The sequence below is a fragment of the Myodes glareolus genome, chromosome 11 (assembly GCF_982192425.1).
Source record: "Myodes glareolus chromosome 11, mMyoGla1.1, whole genome shotgun sequence".
Taxonomy (NCBI): Eukaryota; Metazoa; Chordata; class Mammalia; order Rodentia; family Cricetidae; genus Myodes; species Myodes glareolus.
In genome coordinates this window covers 24962822-24981460 of record NC_142036.1, presented here as the reverse complement: position 1 = coordinate 24981460, position 18639 = coordinate 24962822, and the positions used below count along the sequence as shown (strand labels likewise).

Genomic DNA, 18639 nt, shown 5'->3' with positions numbered 1-18639 from the left:
CTCTGAGGAAGTAGCTCAGTCAGTAAGGTGCTTGTCTCAAAAGCATAGGGACCCGAGTTCAATCCTCAGAACTTGCATTTTAAAAGCCAGGCCTATTGTCATGTACTTGCAATCCCAACACTGAGGTTCTGCTTTAAATAGAAACAGCAGACAGCTCTTAAGGCTAACCCATTGTCCTACCCATGAGTGGTCACCCATTGCATGCACACCTACATGTTTGTGCTTGCATATATGCACCTGCATTTGTATGTGCACATAACCATGCTCTTGTAAACACACAAATACACACACAGTCATTCGCACATGTGTGTATGCATATATATGTCACTGTGGTCTCATTTCCTCAGTCATTTTAAAGATTGTTTTTCATTTTCATTTTTAAGTATGCACATGTGTGTGGGATAGGGTGTAATCCTCTGTTGACTCTGAAGCTGGAGCTGCAACCCTCTACAGTCTTTACCTTCATCCTACCGTGGAGCAATGGCCCTGCCTTTATATTCTGTCTCTGCAAAAATAGGTCTTTTTATATTTGTTTTTGTTTGTTTGGGATTTCATGGACGGATTTTCATCAAATCCCAGCTAACTAACCAAATACTGAGTGTTTAGGCCTGACTATCAGACAAAGGTCCCTTTGCTCTTTTTGGTGGACCGTGTTAAGGACTGTTAGTAAAAAAAAAAAAAAAGTTGAAAAGTACCCCTCATCCCAACACATACACACATGTATCCATCCCCCCACACACACACACATGCATGCACACACATGCACTATACTTTTCCTGGCTTAGGAGTCTTTGTCTCTAGCCTAAGTGAAGACAGCTCAGCAATCTTTAGAGCAAGGGTGAGCCTTTGTTATGAGTGGCAATGCCCCCCTTCCATGAGACCACCAGGATGGGTGCTGACCCCATTATGGAAGTTTGTCGAAAACCATTATCTCCGTCCCCGAGTCTCCTGTTGAATTGGTAGGGAAGGATTTGAATGTTACTGTGGAATGCCCATGACCCATGGGGCTGACCCATAAGGGAACAGGTGAAGAAAGCTCAACAGAGATAGGGTCCAGAGAATGTGAGGCCATGGGGTTTCTTATAGCACAAATTGTTCTTCAACTGCACTAAGTAGTCAAGTACAATCCCTGATTATGATCATACTGCCCTCCTGCCTCCAGTCTCCAAGTGCTGGGGCTCCAGGCATTTGCCACCAGGCCTCATGTATTAAGTGTGGAGTTCAAACCCAGGCCTTCAAGCATGCTAAGCAAATAGTCTACCCACTGAGCCATGTCCTCAGCCCTGTTGATTTCATTCAATATGCCTTCTGTTCATGCCTATGTTCAAAGAAGCCATGGACTGCACAAAACCAGCTAGGCTAGGGTGGCTCCAAAGATGCTTTTGTCTTTAGCCATGTCAAAGGGTAGGGATGGGTGTGGTGGAAGCTGCTGGCTTTGGAGAACACACTCATCAAACATAAACTGAAACTCAGAAGGACAATCCATTGACCGAAAACCTAGTAAGATGTTTGGAGCTTTGGTTGTTGGAGATGGGCTGACTGAAGTTGAATTCTATACTAGCACACACCCAGAGTGGGTCAAGTGGGAAGGACCAACTACAGCAAGGTTTAGCAAGGATTGGAGGCAACCAATGGCTGTTGTTAAAAAGGGGGGATTGTAAGACAGAAGACAATGCATGGTTCTGTATCACTCAGCTTGGTGTCTGTCTTGCCTCCTGTCCCGCAGCGACAGAGGTTGATCAATTCAGCCAATGGTGTTAATAGCAAGCCACTGCAAAATGGGAAACATGAGAACATGGAGAACGGAAATGTCCCTGGGGAGAACCCTGAAGACCCACAGCAGGGCCAAGAGCAGCAGCCGCCGCCACAGCCACCACCCCCAGAACCAGAGTCAGTAGAGACGGTCTTCCTGTCCCCCTTCTCAATGCCTGGTGAGTCTGGGGGTGCTGGTCTTCTAGCCATGCTTCTGTGGGTACCTTTGGAACCATGCCTGGGTCTTCAGGATGGAGGCCCTGATCCTGGAGTGGAAGAGAACTGGTAGAGAGGACCGAGATTAGGTCACCAGGGTGCCCTAAGGCACTGGATAAGGATACTGTCAGCATTCCAGGGAAGAGCTGGTTAGATACAACATCGCTGAACATGGTTGCAACCTGAGGGCCAGAGAGAGGCCATCTGGCCTACAGGAAGCACTGGTAACTCCTAGCGAACACACTTGAATGCTCTGGGCAGCTGGTCTGTCTTACAATAAAAAAAAGCAACAACCAGTAATACTACTTCTATGGATACTAGTGGCGAGGGTATAGACCCAGAATCAGGGGGGTTGTTACATGGACCCACGTACTGATGCAGGGTCCAAAGAAGGTGGCATCAGGTGTTACTCTCCATCTTATTCCTTTGAGATAGGGTCTGTCACTGAATCTGGGGCTAGGCTGGTGGCCAGGAAGCCCAAGAGATCTTCCTGTCTCTGCCTTCCACAGTGCTGGGGTTATAAACCCATACAGCTGCACCTGGCTTTTTATGTAAGTGCTGGAGATTTGAACTTCGGTCTTTTTGTTTGCATAGCAAGCACGTTTGTCCACTGAACCACCTCTGTGCTCTCCGTGGACCTCCTTACACTTCTGCCCTTCGCTTTCATGAGCAAGACACTTTTGTCCACATATGACCTCACTTGTAGATAGGATAGTCTAAGGTGAAACTGCTCCTAATGGACACCTCTGGATGCACGTCTGTAAAGAAGCCAGGTCAAACCACAGGCTGCCTCAGGTCCTCGATCATTCTCCTATATCTCTTGGAGTCTGCCCTACAGACCTAGGGGCATCCAACTGCTGAGTCCTTGCTGAATTTGCCTGCTCTTTCCTCTCCGGTCCCCTCGGCTCCAGTCACACTAGCATTGTCACTGCCATCCCTCAGGCACACCACTCATGTTCCTACCTTGGTACTTTCGCACTGCCCTTGCAGGAATGCACCTGCCTCGGTTATCCACATGGCTTGCTCCCTCGCTTCTGCTCTGGTGTCACCATATCAGTATGGTCTTCCCAGGTCACCTCATTATAAATACTTTATTTAAGTTTTTATCTTGTGTGTCTCTCTCCATTAAACTATCAGTTCCCTTGGGGCAGGCATCTTTGTCTATTTGACTTACTTCTGTATCCCAGCACCATATCTGCACACTTGGAAACCTATTGAGTGAGCAAATTCAAGAGTTTGCCTGTGAGAGAATTTAGAACCCACCCTGTGTTCACTGTACTCAGCCTTCCATGAAGTTCCTGCTGCCCTAGGTGCTGCCCAGAATCATAAGCACTGGTCTCCAACTCTGAGACGGAGGTATGGGCAGCTCTGTGCTTCCCTCTACTACTCCCCACTGGCCACTTCATTGACTTCCTGGTCCCAAGATGTCCAGGAGGCTACAAGAGAAACACATGAGGGTCAGCTCTTACCCTGTAAAGTCAGGCAGCCCCTTGGAAGGATGACTCCCAGCCTCGAATGTGGCCAGAGTAAATGGAGGAGCCCCTAGGATTTGCCCCCTCTCTCCTACATCCATATCTAGGCCACTTCAGGGGTACAGCTGTGGGGGTCTCTAGGTAGGTCACTACATAGGATAGTACTAATTCAAGAGATACCCCCAACTGCCTCCTAGGTGAATGCCTTGTGAATCCTCCCTGAACCCTTTGGGGAGTTCTGGCCTTCCTCTGTTATTGGCCCACCTTCTTCTTGGTTCCAGGATGTCCTTGGGTGTGGCCTTGACCTAGCCAAGAACAACAACTTCCTCAGCTTCCCCTTAGTGCTGGCTCCCTGCTCAGGATCTAGCCTGCTTCCCATATCCAGGGGAAGCTCCCTTTGTGTAGCAGAGGTGTTGACAGGGTTGCCATGGAAACTATAGTCCCTCTTCCTCCTCCCTGGGAGCAGAGTAACCATGGAAACAGTACAGGGTGGTGGTTGTCCCTCTAGGTGTGGCTAGGGAAGGCAGAGGTCAAGGTTCACAGGAAGGTAGAGGAGGCCAGTGAATACCACACCCAGGACCTCAGTTCTGGACCTCCTTGGCCTCCTTTCAGTCCAGCTCTGCTGGTTTCACAGGCCTAGGGCCTGTGGTAGCTCTGAGATGTCCCCTGGGGGTCCATGAGGCTGCTGCTCTCCCCACCTTTAGGAATGCAAGGGACTGGGGTCTTTGAAAAGGGAAGAAGCTGTCCCTGGGACCAGCTTGGAAACAATGTGGCTATATCAAGGCTGGAGAGATTGGTGCAACCCATGCCCATGCTGATGCTTTTGTGCTATTTCAGGCAGGATTGAGGGTAAGCTCTGGAGTCCAGTGTCCTAGATTTGAATTTCAGTCCCACCTTCTACAGCACTGACCCTAGGCCAGCTTCTCACTTCCCTGACCCCCTACTCCTCATCCACACAGTAGAGTGCTGGCACTTGTGTCCTAAGCAGTTCATATCGTAATATCATCAGGTCTTGTATGGTCTAGCGCACAGTAAGCACTCCAAAGAACTCATGTGGACTGCAACATGCTCTGTCCACATAGCACATATAGCACATATAGCAAGTGCTGTATGCAGCTTCCATCCACCCTGATTAGACCACGGGCAGTGTTCTAGAAAAGTCACAGGCTTGGAAACCCCTGTGGACTGGGCTTGCCTCAGTTTTGAAGATCCAAGGAAGAGAATGGCCCATACTGTGTACCTATTGCATGCCAGGCACGGGGCTACAGACAGTTCTCAGTTATTCTTCTCGTCAGTCAACATCTGGGCACGAGGCTCTGTTCTGGCCTTAGGACTGCAGTTGGGACTCTTCCCTAGGAGCTTCCAGGCTTGTCAGGCAAATCTGAGGAGATGACTACGGGATGTGTTTTCTATCATGTGTGTTCAACCTGAATGTAGCCCAGGCTAGCTGTGAATGCAGCCATCACAAAATCTACCTACCTAAAACATCAAGACTTTTTTTTTAAAACTGGGCAGTTCTCAATCATGAATTTTATAGATAACAGCATTGTGTTGAGGTGTCACAAAAATAAAAAACTCTGTGTGTGTGTGTGTGTGTGTGTGTGTGTCTGTGTGTCTGTGTGCGTGAGTACGTGTCTGCGTGTCTGTGTAGTGGTAGTGGTGGTGGTGTTATATAACCCATGGGGCTCTAAGTTGGACATCCCTGGAATTTAATGTATGACCCAAGAAAATTCTACTTTGTCCACTATAGCCTAAGGGAGCCCAAAGGCCGGCCACACATGCCCTGTTTCCCTCACTTTAGCTATCCAGAACAGGGGCAGAGGCCCTACCTTGACCATCCAAAAGCTAGAGTAGTAGTTCCCAAGCCTCCCTATAGCCTGGGCCCACCTTATTGATGCTGGTTCCCTCTACCCGCTCCTCTTCCCGGACCCCAGAAGCTAGGGTGTGGTCTCCCAGGGAGGAGGAGCAGCATTGCCACTTCTGGAAGCCAAGATCTGTAGTCTTTGCTCTACCCTAATCAGTGGGCCAGTGACCCTGAGCCCTGGCCAGGGCAAAAGCTCAAACATGAGTTGTCTGTAGCTGGGTTATGATCTGGAATGCCCTGTGTGTCCATGGGAGCCTTCCTGACCCTGAAATGGAAACTTTCTCTCTCACTTCATATTGTACCTACCAGGACCTTCCTGTTCCATCACTTGGTCAGCCAGCATCTGCTGGGATGCATGCCAGGGGCCGCCCAAAACAGAATTCCTCTAGCTCTCTGTTCTAGTCAGGGTGCTGAAACAGACACCACAGACTGGGCCCTGTAAGCAACAGAACCTCTCCTCCCACAGTTCTGGAGGCCTGAAGTTTGCCATCAGGGTAGCAGCATGGCTAGGCTCCCCCCACCTAGGGATGGCCTCCTGACTGCTCGTAGTATGCTCAGCTGCCTCTCTTTGGTGCATACACCTGGGAAAAGAGAACATTCAGAATCTCGCCTCCAGCACTCTGTGTGTCCATGTGTATGCATGTGTCTATGTGAGTGTCCATGTGAAGGCCAGAGGTCAACCTCACATGTGTCTATGTGTGTCCCTGTGAAGGTCAGAGGTCAACCTCAGGTTTCTTCCTCAGTCACTCCCTACCTTGTTTCTTGTGATGGGGGAGGTGGGGGTCTCTCATTGACCCGGGGGCTTGTCAGTTCGGCTAGCCAGTGAGCCCCAGGATCCTACCCATCCCCACCTCTCTAGTTCAAGGATAAAAGCAACACCACACCTGGCCTTCCTTTTTTCTTTTATGTGGATCCTGGAGATTGAACTCAGATCCTCATCCTACAGAGCAAGTACTTTACTTGGTAAATCAAGTCCTTCTTCTTCACTGCTAAGTGCTCGTTGAACCTGAATTGCCCCCTAAATGACTTGACTCCAAATACAGTCACTTTGGGGTTAGGGCTTCAACTCTCAATTGAAGTAGCAAAAGACGCAGTTCAGGACATTCCAGGATTTCTCAGGGCTTCTACCCTTACACCTTGCTTTCCTCTGCTTGGTGGGGCTTCTGATAGTGTGCTGGTCGGGATAGCCTTTGGGTCCTTCTATCGCTAGTTCATGGTACTGATAAAAGTATCTCTGCAGAAGTCCTGGGACTGCTTCCTCTTGGGTGGGATATCCTATCCACAGCTCCTAGGATGCTGTGCACAGTCCCACCACTGGTCCTTCTGCCCAGGCTCCAGGTGTGCACAGCTCCACCTCTGTTCTCTCTGCCCAGACCCCAGGTGTGCACAGCTCCACATCTGTTCTCTCTGCCCAGGCCCAGGTGTGCGCAGCTCCACATCTGTTCTCTCTGCCCAGACCCCAGGTGTGCACAGCTCCACATCTGTTTCCTCTGCCCAGACCCCAGGTGTGCACAGCTCCCCTGATGTTCTCTCTGCCCAGACCCCAGGTGTGCACAGCTCCACCTCTGTTCCCTCTGCCCAGGCCCCAGGTGTGCACAGCTCCACCTCTGTTCTCTCTGCCCAGGCTCCAGGTGTGCACAGCCCACCTCTGTTTCTTCTGCCCAGGCCCAGGTGTGCACAGCTCCACCTCTGTTCCCTCTGCCCAGACACAGGTGTGCACAGCTCCACATCTGTTCCCTCTGCCCAGACCCCAGGTGTGCACAGCTCCACATCTGTTCCCTCTGCCCAGACCCCAGGTGTGCACAGCTCCCCTGATGTTCTCTCTGCCCAGACCCCAGGTGTGCACAGCTCCACCTCTGTTCTCTCTGCCCAGACCGCAGGTGTGCACAACTCCACCTCTGTTCCCTCTGCCCAGGCCCAGGTGTGCACAGCTCCACCTCTGTTCCCTCTGCCCAGGCCCAGGTGTGCACAGCTCCACTGCTGTTCTCTCTGCCCAGACCCCAGGTGTGCACAGCTCCACATCTGTTCTCTCTGCCCAGACCCCAGGTGTGCACAGCTCCACATCTGTTCCCTCTGCCCAGGCCCAGGTGTGCACAGCTCCACATCTGTTCTCTCTGCCCAGACCCCAGGTGTGCACAGCTCCACCTCTGTTCCCTCTGCCCAGACCGCAGGTGTGCACAGCTCCACATCTGTTCTCTCTGCCCAGACCGCAGGTGTGCACAGCTCCACCTCTGTTCCCTCTGTCCAGGCCCAGGTGTGCACAGCCCACCTCTGTTCTCTCTGCCCAGGCCCAGGTGTGTACAGCTCCACTGCTGTTCCCTCTGCCCAGGCCCAGGTGTGCACAGCTCCACCTCTGTTCCCTCTGTCCAGGCCCTGGATGTGCACAGCTCCACCTCTGTTCTCTCTGCCCAGACCCCAGGTGTGCACAGCCCACCTCTGTTCTCTCTGCCCAGACCCCAGGTGTGCACAGCCCACCTCTGTTCCCTCTGCCCAGGCCCAGGTGTGCACAGCTCCACCTCTGTTCCCTCTGTCCAGGCCCTGGATGTGCACAGCTCCACCTCTGTTCTCTCTGCCCAGACCCCAGGTGTGCACAGCCCACCTCTGTTCTCTCTGCCCAGACCCCAGGTGTGCACAGCTCCACCTCTGTTCCCTCTGTCCAGGCCCAGGTGTGCACAGCTCCACCTCTGTTCTCTCTGCCCAGGCCCAGGTGTGTACAGCTCCACTGCTGTTCCCTCTGCCCAGGCCCTGGATGTGCACAGCTCCACTTCTGTTTCTTCTGCCCAGGCCCCAGAGACTCTTGGAACTTTTGTCGAAAATGACCTTGCTCCCTCCTTGGTCATGGGAGCCACCAGAGACATCTCATACTCTGTGAGCAGCCTTTAAGCCAGAGTTAAGATTTCATTTCAAAGACTTGTCCCTCCAGTCACTCTCCTGCCAGTCACTCTGTGCACCCCTGAGACATCAGCTCACAGACTGATATGAACAAATCTTGGCCCAGCACTTTTATTCTTGACTACAACAACTTTATCCAGATATATTCACACCTTCTCGTGGGTTCGTTAAGCTGTACAACCACCCCCACAGTCATTATGACAGAGTTGCCATCATTTCCCTAAAGAAATTGTATAGCCATTGCAGCCCCCCAACACTGGCAACAGCTAACCTACTTACTATCTCTGTAGAGAGCTATAGCCTGCATATTTTATAATTAGGAAATCAAATGAGGTATAGCCTCTTGTTCCAGGCTGCTTCTACTTAGCATAGTGTCTTCAGGGTTTATCCACACAGTAATGTGTATCGTACCTTTTCCTTTTAGTGAATATACCACACTTATAAAGACGTTTGGGTTGTTTCTACCTTTTGACTTTAAGTAATTTTAATATAGTTAATTTATCAACTGCTTGTTATTATTAGCTTGCCATGCTGGGGATCAACCCCATACCCTTGTGCATGCTAGGTAAGTGATCTACCACTGAGCCATAGCTCCAGTCCTGTCAGTGGTTGTTCAGAGAGCTAGAAGACCCTCATGCTCCGTTACAGGAGGCTCACTAGTTTTTCTTCAGTGAAAGCAGTAGTTCTCCGTGGTTAGCAGCAAATAGCCTTGGAATGTTAAAGTTCAAAACATTACTGGGAACTTTCAGACTATATTCCAAATAGGAAACTGAGTCAATGGCTTACCCAAAGGGAAATCTCTGCCAGACCCAAACCCAGCCTGCATCGTGTTCATTTTCTAGGAAATCCCAAGATGCATCCTGTCTGCCAGATCAGAGCAGCACCAACCGGGACACCCAGGACTCTGTATCCCTGAGCCCCGGGGCCTTTTCTGGGATGCCTGAGTTTGGCATCACAGCTCCTTTTGCCCAAAGAGGGCTGTTCAGAAGTTTGCCAGGTTGTGCTCAGTGCTGTAGCAAATGCAGCTCCCTTGCAACCTGCTCCATGCTCATGAACCCAAAGCCACAGAAAAGGGGGGCCCCCACCTCTCCTTGCTTCTGCTTTTCAGATTGAGGAACCTTCTGGGAAGTCAGAACTAGGAGGAGGATACCTCTTTTGGCAGCCTCTGCTGGGGGTGGGGAGGCATGGACTCAACAACTTGCCATCAGAGATTCTAAAGGCCACTTTAGTACCTGGCTGTCTGTGGGTCAGTCATGGTGAAGTTGGAGAAGCAATAAAACACCTTCACTGCTAACCTAGGCCTGAGGGAGGAGGCAGGGGGAGCGGGGGAGCCTGGGGAGCCCACAGAGTCTAGTGAGGCTGAGGGAAGGGTAGACAACACAACAGGGTTCTTCCCCTCATGCAGTGGTCCCTAGTCTCCACTAAACATCTCATATTTGTGCTTGGACTCTGCCAGTGGCACCGCTGGAAGGGCTGGTGGATTCCCATTTCCCCAGTGAGGAGTCTGAGATTAGGAAGGCCCCATATAGGTGAATAGGAGCCACAGCTGGGACTGGCACCCAGGTCTGCCTGTCTGTAAGTGGTTGTCTCTGGTTATGCCCTCTTTTGACTTCAGTGAAAATAGTACAGACAATGGAAAGGGAGGACCTGCTGCTAGGTCTGTGGCTGGTAAGCACCAGAGCCCACTCTGCTGAGAGTGCAGGATGGGACCAGCAAGTCCTCAAACAATCCCTTGGGGTTTCTCACACTCATCAAACAATTAACCCACTCCAGGACCTCTGAACTCCAGGCAAGGTCCTCAAAGGGAGAGCCTTCATTTGAATGTTCAGCTTTTCTTAATAAGCCTGAGGAGCCTTGAGGAGGTGGGAAGTGGTTGGGCAGAGGGTGGGCAGGGCCAAAAGAAGGCATCAGATCCTCTGGAACTGGAGTTACTGGCAGTTGCAAGGTGCCACAAAGATGCTGAGAAACAAACCTGAGTTCTCTGGAAGAGCAGCCAGTGATCTTAACTACCGAGCCCTCTCTCCAGCCCAAAAATAAGTATCTTAAGTAACAGCTCCCTGTGGCTCCAGCTACTGCAAGCTGAGTAGGAGGAGCCAGAAGTTGGAGGCCACCCTGAACAACACAGGGGAGATCCAATCTCTTCTGAGAAATGCAAATTCTCAGCCCCTTCATCCAGACCTTCCAAAGCATCAGTCCTGTAGGCAGGTAAAATCCTTCGGCAGGGCTCTGTGTTTGAGAAGCAGTGATACAGTCTCAACCATGTGGATACTTTGCTCCAGGACCCAAGAAAATCTCTCCAGCAGCCAGAGGTGCAGTCCACCCCCAGGACCACACAACTTGGTCACTCCCTTAATTGAAGTGTCTAATTAGCGATCCACCCAAATGAATGTGAGGTTTTCATCGTCTACTACATGTGCTCTTGTCCCTCTGGTGTGACGGGCCATCTGTTCCATTACAGCTCATTTTAAATAGTTGCTGTCACATAATTAAATTGCAATGTTCTACTTCAAGAGAGAAATCAGAGACTTAGGGAAAGAAACAAGATCTCCTTGGTGTTGACATATCCATCAGTCCGTGATGGTGTTTTTCCCTAGCGGTGCATGAGAAGGGAAAGGCTGGGCACTAGGAGGGGCTTCCAGCAGCATTGAGGTAGCTGTCACTGGGAGGAAAGAAGGCTACCACTGAGCCATCAGCATTGAATCTTCAGGGACGAACATAGACATCTTTCCCACCATCCTGTGGCCTCACAGCCTTTTAAAATTATTTCTTGGTAGTGTGTGCTTGTAGTCCTCGTACTGGGAAAATGGAGACAGACTCGAAGGCTAACAAGCCTGGGGAAAATGACACCCAGTTCAGAGAAAAAGCAAGGTGGGTAAGTCCCGAGAAATGTCACGCAAGATTGACCTCTGGCCTATCTACTCGCATACATGCACGTATATGGGTGTGCATACACACACAAACATACATACCCTGGTTTCATGGAATGATATGTAGCTTTCACCCTGTGTAACCCCGTTATGTTCCATTTCTTTTTAAGGAGATGCTGGTTTCCACCCACTAAAGTGAATTTTCTCATCCACCAGTATGTGACACCTGACTGTTAGAAACCACAGCAGCAGCAGAGACAGGGTCCGCTAGAGGATTGTTTCCTAGGAAACCAGTGGTGGGTGTTGATGCTAGCTGTTGGGTGAGACCAAGATAATGACAGATGTCAAAACAATATGCAAAACTCGTACCAGCAAAAGGACAAATGCCTCATGAGATGTGGTGTCTATGAAAGAAGAAATGTGTCCTTCCACCGTTTTTGTGTCTGTCTGCAGAGAGGTTCCTGGGTATTTAGGTGGCCAGGCCACAGTTCCCCAAAGTGAATAATCCTGCTGTGTATGGAGCCTTAGAATGCCTCCGCCTGCCTCAGCAGCCCAAATGGGTCGGGATGTAGTTGGCAAGAGGGGAGCCTGGAATTTGGGACAAACCATGGGACAGAAACCGTTCTCCTGTTTATGCTGGAGGTTCCTGGTATGGAGTGGTGCCTTTAGAATGAGGTAGGAGACAGATGTTTTCCTGATTGCATCATCTGGCCAGATAACCAGCTGGCTGGCTGACTGCAAGCTAACCCCATTCTCTTTGCTCCTTATAGGCAGCTTGGGTTAGTCTGTTGTCATTGTTGATTTGTGTTTTGTTTTTGTAAGCAAACACACTTCAATTATGATTATTTAGGAGATAATAAAGTGCACGTAGACAGCTCTGAAACTGATGAGCTCCAACCTGCTCTGCAATTTAAAAAAACTGAGACATAATTCCTATGCCATAAAATAGACCCTTTAGGGCACATTTCCCTTCTGTGTTCAGAGAACAATATAACCATCATCAGTATATAATTCCAAAATATTTTGTTATATAAAAAAAATCACCAAACACACCCACAAGCAAAGACTCCCCAGTCCTGCCTCTCTCCCTGCACCACTGGGCTCCTTTCTGCTTCTGGACATCTCGTCTGGATGAAGCCTAGCACTATGTGGCTTTTGTGTCTGACTTCCCCTTGTCATAATCATTTCCGTGCCCCTCCCTGCTGAGGCATGCCTGCCTCTGTATTTCAGTTCTTCCCCTGGCCTTACAGACCACAGCTGGCTTATGCTTTCCTCACTGGAGTTATCGTTGGGTTGTTTCCATTTGGGGGTGACTGTGAGCATTTGTCTCCATCTCTCTCGGGTGTGTGGAGGAGCCAGATCCTGGGTCGTGAAACAACTCTGTTGAACTCTTTAGGGGACCTGTTAGACTGCGTTCTAAGGAGCCTATACATTTTGCGTTTGCTCCACCAGTATGTGAGGGTTGTACTTTTCCACATCTTTGACGATATTTGTTATGCCTTTTTACTATAGTTACAGTTATGAGTATGAAATAATTTTAATTGGGTTTTCTTAATGACTAAAGAATATTACATTTATATATATATATATATGCTTATATATATATTAGTTTGTGTGTTGGGCATTATAAAATAGGTTTAATGGCCATTTGTATGTGTCTTTGGAGAATGGGCCATTCAAAACCCTTTTCTCTTGTATGTGCACACAGGTGCACATGTGTGTAGGAAGTGTTTTTGTGTGGAGGCCAGAGGTCTATTTTGGGCCTTATTTCTCAGGAGCCATCAGCCTCGTTTTTGAGACTGGTTCTCTAGTTTAGCCAGCCTGTCTATTCTCATGCCCCAGGGATCCTTCAAGGGGCTCTCCTTTCTTCTGCATTCTTTGAACTTAATCCTCGCTTCTCTGTCTTGTCTTGGGAGGAGCATAATGTCCTGGGCTTTAAGTGGTTCCCACTTCAACATGGGCATTTACAGTTAGGAGTCTCCTTTGGGCCTGTCTCCACCGCATCCTGTGTGTTTTGACATTTTGCATTTTGTTTTCTGTTTCTTCCAGTATTTCCTAATTTCCCCTGTGATTTCTTCTCTGACATGTCAGTTGCTTAGAACTGTGCTATGTAACTCCCCCGTGTTTACAAATCTCCCATTTTCCCTCCCAATACTGAGTTCTAATTCCATTCCTTTGAGGTTAGCAAGCATACACTGCCTGATTTTGGTCCCATTACTGAGTTCTAATTCCATTCCTTTGAGGTTAGCAAGCACATAGTGTTTGATATCGGTCCTAAACTCAGTGGGTCTTGTTTTACAGCCCTACACTCAGTCCATTCTAGAGAACTGTCTGTGGGTACTCAGGAGAGTATGTATACTTTGTTTGTAAAATATCTGAGAGCCAATAAGATGGCTCATAGGGTACTGGCTCTTGGCGTCAGCATCAGGCCTGATGACTGAGGTCAGTGACCCACATGGCAGGAGAGAACCAGCTTCTGCAAGTTGTCCTCTGAACCAGCGCTGGGACATACACCCCATGTACCCAAACAAATCAAATACATACAGAAATGTGTGTGTGTGTGTGTGTGTGTGAGAGAGAGAGAGAGAGAGAGAGAGAGAGAGAGAGAGAGAGAATATTTTGTTTTTGTCGTGTGTGCACACGTGTGTGAGTGCAGGTAGGGATGTGTTGTATGGAGGTTAGAGAACCATTTTTAGGAGTTAGTTGTGCAATAAGTCACTAGAGCCTTGACCCACAGAGCCATCTCACTGACCCCAACATGTGCCTTTCTTGCACGAACACACTGATGCTTTCCACCAGCTTCAGGGTCTTGCACACGAGCTCTTGGTGTGCCTTCCAGCTTCTGCTCCCTCCTCCTATGTGCTGGGCCGTGTGCCTAGTGCTTCCCACACTCTATGTCACACCGTTCCTGCAACCACGAAGACAGAGAGAATGCTCTTATGAACAGATGAAGACAGCAAGATACAAAGGGCTCAGCACAGGGCTTGCCACACTCCACAGGCTAGTTACTATGCTGTCATTGTCCTAGTTTGACCCTAATCCTCAGAGGAACAAGCAGAATAGATGGGATCCCTCCAGCTGTCTGATCCCAGAACTCATGTCCCACCTCCCCTCCCAGCTCCCTGGACAGGTGTCATCCCTGCTTGGCTCACCTTCCTTGTCTGGTCAGCTTAAGGATTACAGTGAGCCTAAGTGGGTCAGTCAACAAGCATTGAGTCCTCCTGCTACTTGCAAGTGACACGATAGAGGACAATCCCGTGGCCCCGGTTGCTTGAAGTCACGCCAAGTTTAACTTGAAAACAATAAACCGGGAGTGGACAAGAAATCGTGTAACCCAGTGTCTTTCTCTTCCACCCCTTGTTCTACCCCAACCCCTTCGCAGAGGCCAAAGGCGACAAGGCTAAGTGGGTGTTCACTTGGCCCCTCATCTTCCTCCTGTGTGTCACCATCCCCAACTGCAGCAAGCCCCGCTGGGAGAAGTTCTTCATGGTCACCTTCGTCACGGCCACACTGTGGATCGCCGTGTTCTCCTACCTCATGGTGTGGCTGGTGAGTGGCGCCCACCCCCACCCCCAGCCTCTTCTAAGCTTTGGTCCTACTGTGGACATGTCGCTGGCCTTGCCAACCTCAGTCTTTTTCCCAGCAGAAAGTGGTACTAACATCGTGCCCTGCTGTGTGCCTGAGAGTGGGCACCATGCTTGTTCTGAGACAGGAACAAGCTTTGGGAAAGGAGGCATACAAGAGGCCGCTCTGGTGGGATGGGCAGAGTAAGGGGACACCAGTGCTGACCCTCTCATTTCTAGGGTCCTCGAAGGAATGTAAAGGAAGGAAATGGTGGCAGCCAGAGATAGCAGGAACCCTCTGCCAAAAGCTACCCCTTTCTGTGTGCCAGACACACAGGGCAATTTTATAGAAACCCCATTTGGTCTCATAACATCCCCCATGGGATAAATATTTTTAGTGGCCCCATTTTACTGGTGGAGAAACCGAGGCATGAAGAACCCACAATTGTCTAAATAGCTGGGGCTGATGATAGAATTGGAAAACCTGTTTCCTGTAGGGGGCTTAAGATGGGTCTTAGCTCCAATGTGGTTGGACTTCCATGCATTGTGAAGCTCATCTGCCAGTTGCATGCAGCTCCTTAAATCATTTCCTTTTCCTCTTAACACAGAGGCCAGCATCAGGGAAGGGGAGCAGGGCTGGCCTGATGAGGTAGTGGGGCCAGGAGAAGTTCTCTGCGAGCCCAAGAGCCTCTTTCCCTGCCCTCTAGAGGAAGGATGCAAGTTAGCAAGAAGGATGAATTGTGGCGAGTTGTACAGGGCCTTGCATACGCTAGGCAAATTCTTGATACTGACCTCATAACTTGCCCAAGAGAACAGAGTTGAAGCCAACGTGAGTCCTGATACGAAGTTGGGGTGACCACCATTGCCTCTCAAGCCAGTTGGCCCATTGTTAAACACCTGCTCCCCAACCAGTCACCATCTCTTTTCCCTTCTTCCAAGCCCTGTGTGTGGGAAGCCCAAATGTTGGATCCTAAATAGCGCGTGGAACTTTTTTTTTTTTTTTTGGTTTGTTTGTTTGTTTGTTTGGGGTGGCCCTGTTTTCTTGTGTTGGTATGGAAAAAGAGTTTGAAATCATTTCTACCCACATCCCTAGAAAAAGATGACTCTCAAAGACAACAGCAGCCACACCTTAAAAGAATTGACTCTCACTTCTTACTTTCCCGGGGTAGAATGAAAAAACCAGCCATCTTTACATTTTAAAGGGAATTGTGATATTTCTTACGAAATCATAGTCCCAAAACATGACAAGTTAAAAAAAAATAGAGTATTTTTGTGACATTTCAGTAGGCATGGGGATTAGCAAGGTCAAATTAAAGAATTTGTGAAATCCTTTCTTCTCTCCTTACGGAAAGGGTCAGTACTGTTTAAGGGACTCTAGGTGGCAGCTGGATGGGACACTCCTACCTTCGGTATCTTCATTTACAAATCCTGCTTTTGTTCTGAAAACCAGAGTCCTAACCCAGGTTTGACTGGGGTCATGGGAGCCATCCTGCTGGGCCAATCTGGCCTGTGGTATAATGGCCCTGAGTGTTGATGGCCTCGGTTTGGGCTGTAAAGAAGACAGTGCCTCTGAGCTCACCTTGGTCTCTATGTGTGCCTGCTCTGGGGGCCAGTGCTTCCTCCATTATGTCCTCATGAGGCCCCAGGGAGAAGTGAAGCCACCAGGCTACCCCCGACCCATCACCTTTAAGGCGGTCACTTCTGAGCGGTTAAGAAGAAACCCTTGCAAATGTCAGAGGTGCACACCTTTAACCCTAGCACTTGGGAGGCAGAGGCAAGAAGATCTCTGTGAGTTTGAGGCCAGCCTGGTCTACAGAGCAAGTTCCAAGGCAGTCAGGGATACAAAGAGAAACCCTGTCTCGATTTAAAAAAAAAAACAAAACAGCAACAAAAAAAAAAAAAAAGAAGAAGGAAAAGAAAAAGAAAAAAATGTCAAGCAGAGGGACCTTCAAATGGACTGTTCTTTCTAAACCACAATTGGGGAAACTGAGGAACAAAGAGAAGCTGGGAACATGGCTCTGCTTTCCATTCAAAGCCTGCATATCTGGAACACTGGGGTTTGAGTTCAGGGTAGAATAAGGTCCATGTGACATCCCTCAGACTCTGAAGTATGTGGACGTACCTACATACCGTGCCCATCTTCTGCTCCCCCTGCTGTTTCTTAGCCACACAGTTCCGTGGTTTAAGGAGAGTCAATTCTAGCAGCTCCACATGTGGTAGCTCAGTTACTACCCTTAATATGGCCAGCGTCACCAATTCAAAACTCATATGTCACAGCCAGTGGCTTGTGCGGACAGCTTTGGTCAACAGTGTGAACTCGGTGATGATGGATCAGTCAGGCTCTTTTATCCCCTTCCTGATCCCTCCTTCCAAGTCCAGGGCATGTTTGCTTTGTGCCACTATCTGAGAAAATGAAGTGTGTCTGTCTGTCTGTCCCTACTCAAGAGCAGGGGTACTTGATAGGGTGTTGAACCCTCTGTCAATGTGGGCAGTGTGTTCAAACTCATCTGTTGTTCTTCTCCCAGGGCTGTTTCTGTAATCTCCACATAGTGGCTAAGCCTGGCTCTTGGGAAGCACCTTTAGTCTGGGGCTCTGAAATCTGATTGCTCTCATTTTCCTGTCCCCATAGAATACAAACAAGTGATTGAAATAGAAGGAAACCTTGCACCATGGCCATGTGGCCCTGGCCAGGTATTCACATTACACTTCCTCATTTCATCTTTGCCATGAGCCCACGAGAGGGCTTCGGCTCAGAGAAGCAAGCCTGACTGTCCAAAGTCATACAGCAGTTTCTGGGACTGGAACCATTAACCAGTGTCCTAGTTTCATTAATGTTGAAAAAATACCTGGACAGAAAGCAACCAAAAGGAACTTAACACTGCCAGTCATATCACATGCACACTCAAGAACAGAGAGAGAAGTGAATGCATGAATGCTTAGGGCCCAGGTTAGGCTCTTCCTTCACTCTTCTACAGTTCAGGACCCAAGCCCAGGGAATGGTGCTACCCATAGTGGGCTGGGGTTTCTGGTATCAATTAACACAATTAAACAACCCCCCCACATGCCCACAGGCCAACCTCCTCTAGACAATCCTGACTTGATACTATCTTCCCAGGTAATTCTAAGGTTATCTTAGGATTTCTGTTGTTATAATGAAAAAAAATATGACCAAAGGAACTTGGGGAGAAAAAGGTTTATTTGGCTGTGCTTCCACATCACTGTTTATCACTGAAGGAAATCAGGGCAGGAACACAAACTAGGCAAGGACATGTAGGCAGAAGCTAATGCAGAGGCCATGGTTGGGAGCTGCTTACTGGTTTGCTTCTCATGGCTTGATCAGCCTGCATTCTTATAGAACACAGGACTACCAGCCCAGGGATGGCACCACCCACAATAGTGTGGGCCCTTGCCTATTAATCACTAATTAAGAAAAAGCCCTACAGCTGTATCTTATGGACACATTTTCTCAAGTGAGGTTTCTTCCTTCCCAATAACTCTAATTTGTGTCAAGTTGACAATTAAAACTATCACAGCTGAAATATGATCAGTTCTGAAGGACACCACTGCTGCTGATCTGTGAAAAGAGGCAAGCTACAGCCAAGGGGTAAACCAGGGTGGTCCAAATGCCTCTAAGACTTTCTATCTTGCTGACCAACGCTGCTCCTAATAGCCCCAGTCAGCTCTCCGGTGTCATTATCTCAAATGACATTCACTGGCAGACAGTGTGACTATGAATTCAAGATCTTCTTGCAAAGTCTTTGATCCAGCAGGTTTGTGTCTTGGAGTTTCTCCTGAGGAAGTAAAGAGATGACAATTCAGAGATTGACATACAGACACATTGATGAAGAGGAGATTGGAGCATTTGGCTGGGAGTACACGCTCCATGGCAAGCATGGTGCCCATGGGCATTGGTACTTAACTCTCTGGTTCTTATTTGGCATAACAATAGTGTCCTCCTCACCAGTAGGCAGTAAATAATAGAACAGATAAGATTATGAAAGTGTGGTGATTTG

At 49.0% G+C, this 18639-nt stretch overlaps 1 protein-coding gene across 2 annotated transcripts in view; it reads left to right on the top strand.

Annotated features, from left to right (window-relative positions):
• The window catches only part of Slc24a4 (solute carrier family 24 member 4), a 140830-nt gene that overhangs the window by 107770 nt on the left and 14421 nt on the right, over positions 1-18639 (top strand). For both annotated transcript variants that reach the window (XM_048449480.3, XM_048449481.3), the window contains exons 12-13: positions 1727-1931; positions 14446-14612. In XM_048449480.3, the coding sequence (XP_048305437.1) occupies positions 1727-1931; positions 14446-14612 (372 nt within the window). The remainder of the gene's footprint in view (positions 1-1726; positions 1932-14445; positions 14613-18639) is intronic.